Source organism: Bison bison, unplaced genomic scaffold, assembly GCF_000754665.1.
Source record: "Bison bison bison isolate TAMUID 2011002044 unplaced genomic scaffold, Bison_UMD1.0 scf7180017864270, whole genome shotgun sequence".
NCBI lineage: Eukaryota > Metazoa > Chordata > Mammalia > Artiodactyla > Bovidae > Bison > Bison bison.
The window spans coordinates 6,263,410-6,267,545 of NW_011494842.1; the positions used below are offsets into that span (position 1 = coordinate 6,263,410).

General features: G+C 57.9%; 1 protein-coding gene across 1 annotated transcript in view; it reads right to left on the bottom strand.

The window, feature by feature from the left end:
* Positions 1-4,136, bottom strand: part of GRM4 (glutamate receptor, metabotropic 4) — a 103,858-nt gene that overhangs the window by 34,335 nt on the left and 65,387 nt on the right. The window contains exons 5-6 of the mRNA XM_010848719.1: positions 2,959-3,145; positions 5-52 (exon numbers count right to left, since the gene is read on the bottom strand). Of these exons, the coding sequence (XP_010847021.1) occupies positions 5-52; positions 2,959-3,145 (235 nt within the window). The remainder of the gene's footprint in view (positions 1-4; positions 53-2,958; positions 3,146-4,136) is intronic.

Sequence of the window (4,136 nt, forward strand, 5' to 3'; positions counted from 1 at the left end):
CCACAAGAATTGGCCAGTCTGTTTGGCCTTCCGTGCCGCCTCCAGCACACGCCTGTGGGGACACGCACCAGCCCAGCCCAGCCGTGTCTGCCCACAGGCTCCCCGCCCTGGCCACACCTGCCCTTCCCCGGGCTCATTCCTGACCCCCTTGCAGCCTCTGCCTGGATCCTCCGTCCTGACCCACAGGAGTCTGGGGCCCACAGCCACCCCAGCACCCACGCCTGGACTCCCAGGCCCCCGGGTCCCTGCTGCCCTGATCCACACCTACCTACAGGCCCACGGCTGCCCTTCACCCACACTGCATGCCTATACCTGCCTGTGCCCTGGGTCCACAGCTGCCTTCTGGCCCAGTGTGGTCTCCCAGACCCATTCCTACCCCTGGGGCTACCTCTGTCCCCGCCAAGACCATGCCTGTTTCCCTCTGGTTGGACCTGCACCATGTCTGACTCAGGTCCCCAGAAACACATCTGCCTAAGCCCTGTCCTCTGAGGCTCCCAGACCCACACCCCTTGGCCCTTTGTCACATTTATACCCACTGTCACACACACACACACACACACACACACACACACCCCAACATCTGTCCCCCTCTGCACCCCACCTCCTTCTGTGCCAAAAGTCCAGGTGCTTCAAAGAACCACTCCCCACTGCCCTCGCAGATGGATGAAAGGGTGCGGGCAGCCAGGGGCTCCCCACCGCCACCCAGGCCACAGTGACAGTGGTCCTAGTCAAGTCAGGAGCCCTGGAGCCCCGTGCAGGGTCCAGCCCACAATGGCGCTCAGTCATTGCTAATGGATGCTTGAACTAAGTGGCCCCTCAGAGACATCTTCTAGACGGAGAAAAACAGGAAGGACTGGGCAGAATTCCCCGCCATGTATCTCATCCCATGGGGACAGACGGGAGCAGAGAGGAGGCAAGCAGCTTGACCAAGATCACATAGCAAGTGAGAAGCCAGGATACTAGAAACTGGCCAGCCCGTCCCATGGACAAAGCCAGGACAGACGGCGGGGCTTGGGGCTACTGCCGGACCTGTGCAGGAGGCGGCCAGCTGGGGCAGGAAGCCTCAGACTGCCAGGGAGAAACATGTTTCCTCACCCCAGGGCCCACACCTGCCCTCCTCACCAAGGCTGCTGCAGCCCCCGCAGAGCCCCCTAATTGTAGGCGAGGCTGCTCTCAGAACCCACACCGCAGCCCTATTAATATCACCTGCATCCGGCCAGCCAGAGATGACCAGAGCTCCCAAGGCTCCATCTCTGCAAAGTCACCTGGGTTTATTTTTACCTCTGTTTGCTTCTGAAAATGCATGTGGATTTCCAGCAAGGAGCCCCTCTCCCCACATACCCTGCCCAGCTGCTCAGGGGGTCAGTCTAAGGCCCTTCCCCCCTCCCCCCTAGGTGACCCCTGTCTGGGACCCTTGGCCCGGCGCCCTCGTCTCCCCTCCCCGCGTGTGGGTCCATCAGAGCCACTCAGGAGGCCGCGAGTGGGGTGTGTCCCTGGATGGGGTGGGGGCCCCGAGTAGTGCTGTGCTTTGACATGGGAGTGGGGGCGGGGGTGGAGACTGACTGAAGGGAGGCGAAGAGCTCAGAAGGAGCTCCTCCTGCTCCAGGTGCCAGCTTACCTGTGAAAACAGGGACACCCAGGGCCAGAGTTTAGGGACCCTGAAAGCTTTGTGGGGACCAGGAGCAGCTCAGGGGTGCCAGGTGGACCCTGAGGACTCCCACACCCTGGGCCTTTGCTGCCTGAGAAACACCCATTAGAGCTGGTGCTTATGGCTTTGAAGGCCTTAATGACCTTCCAGAACATTCCCTCCATCCCTGCTGGCACCCAGCAATATCTCCTGGGAGAGAATCTGTTTTGCTGCAACTCAGGAGTCCAGGATGAGGTCTTTCCAAGTGGGAAAGAGTTTTGGAAAGAAGAGTGGACCCAGTGTGGATGCTGATTAGTAATGGGGAGGGGGCCGCATGGAGGCAGGGTGGACCGGGCTAGCTGGGCTGGGCAGGTGGGCAGGTGGGCCAGCTGTCTGAGGGAGGTGGTCTGGGGAGACCACATCTCCTCTGCAAACACAGGGCGTGACTCCCTGACCAGATTCTCAGCAGGAGCTGTGTCTCCCCCTCAGTCTAGGGAATCAAGGAGGCCAGCCCTTCTTGGCCATGACATCCAGTCTTAAAGAGGTGGAAGGGAGAGAAAGAGCAGGAAGAAGGGAAGTGCATTAGGAAGGGTGCTCAGGGGTCATCTTTTAAGGGCACCTGAGACTCTGACCTGTGACTCAGGACCCGGGGGCAGGTGTGCAGGGAGGCGGACTGCTCCAGGGTGTCTGTACCACATGGTTCTGGCACCTGAGTCCACCTGCCCCCACTCTGCAAATGTGGACACTGAGGTCCAGGGAGGGGATGATACTGCCCACACGAGTGTGTGCCCAGATCAGGACTAGAACCACAGCCCAGGCCTCTTCCCACTACTCTGAGCTCGCTGAAGGGAGGACGGAGGGGCTGAGAGACAGCCACCCCTACCTCCTGCCAGCCTCTGCGCCTTCGTTTATGCTCATTCCTGCATTCAGTGCTCCAGCAACACTATCAAGCAGGCTTCATTAGCTCCATTTTTTTTTAAGCAGAAAAGAAGCCCAGAGAGGTTGAGAAACTTGCCTGAGGTCACACAGCTAATTGGAGGAAGAACAGGATTCCCACCCAGGGGCTCTCACCCCAAGCCCATGGCCTTAGCCCCTCTGTAAAAGGACCCACTAACCATCCTGAGTTGGTAGAATGGATGCAGGAAATGGGAAGGGGAAAGGAAGGGGAGTCCATGAGCCATAGCCTGTGCCCCAGCCAGAGGGTCTCCCCACCACCGCCTCGTTGGGTCACCCCACCTCTCTGGACCCCAGGGTGGGTCAGGCTTGCCCAGGAAGGTCTCCAGCAGGGGTCCCTGGTTCCCCAGTCCTGCCCCACTGCTGCCTGTCCTCACCTGATGTCATCCTCATTGGCGAAGATGATGACCGCCCTGGCATTTGACGTCTCCAGGAGCCGCCGGATGATCTTGTCGAACTCCCCAGGCTTGGGCTCCCGAGGTATCTTGACGGACTGGGCGATGCACACGCCCCCTGCAGGAAGGGCAGCGGTCGGCCTGGGGCAGACAGGGTCTTCCCCTGAGACTCACACTCTTGGGGGCTACTCACGGTCCCCTGGCCAGACTTGCTCCCAGGTCCCGATCCGGCATGGGCTGTGCAGTCAGAACAGCCACAGTGCAAATTTTGGCTCCACCAAGCTGAGTGACCATGGACACGTCACTTAAGTTCTCTGTGCCTCTCTTTATAAAATAGGTTGCTAGCAAGAAGCAATATAGTATCGGGCTTAAAGCTAGACTGCCTGGGTTCAAATCTCAGTTCTGCTGCTTACTGCTGTGTGATCTCAGGTTAGTTACTGAACTTCTCTGTTGTCTCAAATACATCATCTGTAAAGATAGTAATACCACCTATTTCATAAGGTTGTTATAAAGCTAAGGGAGTTCATGCATATATAGTAATATCTGCCACACAGTAAGTGCTTAGTAAACATTGGTTCTTTTTTGATGTAACTACCTCATAAGACTTTTTGGAGGCACAAATCTGAGAATGAGAACAAATTGCCCTCCTTGGGCCATTAGTGCCTCTGGTACCCACATCCACACACACCTACCAGGACCCTTGACCCTAAGCCCCACGTTCACCATCAGGCCCCTGCGTAAGGGCAGCGTGCAGGGTCGCTGACTTGTGCCTGCACATCCCAGGCAGTGCTGCTGCAAACCCAGCTACTGCCCATATGCGGGCGTTCCTAAGTTCCCCTCTGGGCACTCACTGGCCACTCAGTATGCAGGCTCTCCAGCTTGCTCCCTGACCCAACAGAGTGTGATGACATCCAGTCTCCCTCCATCTTATTTAGGACCAAATTCCCAGCAGAGAGCTTAGAAGAGCCCAGGAAGGCCATTCTTAAGGGACTGCTTTGGTGGAGGGGCTGGAGGAGCTCTGATTGGGATCAGAAGGTCTTTAGGGGCCTTCTGTCATTCCTTTCTCTCTGGCCACTGCCTACCTGGCTGGATCCTAGGGAAGGGGACCCAAGGCCTGCCTACCTCTCAAGCTCATTCCTCTACAAGAAGCTCCCAAGCCT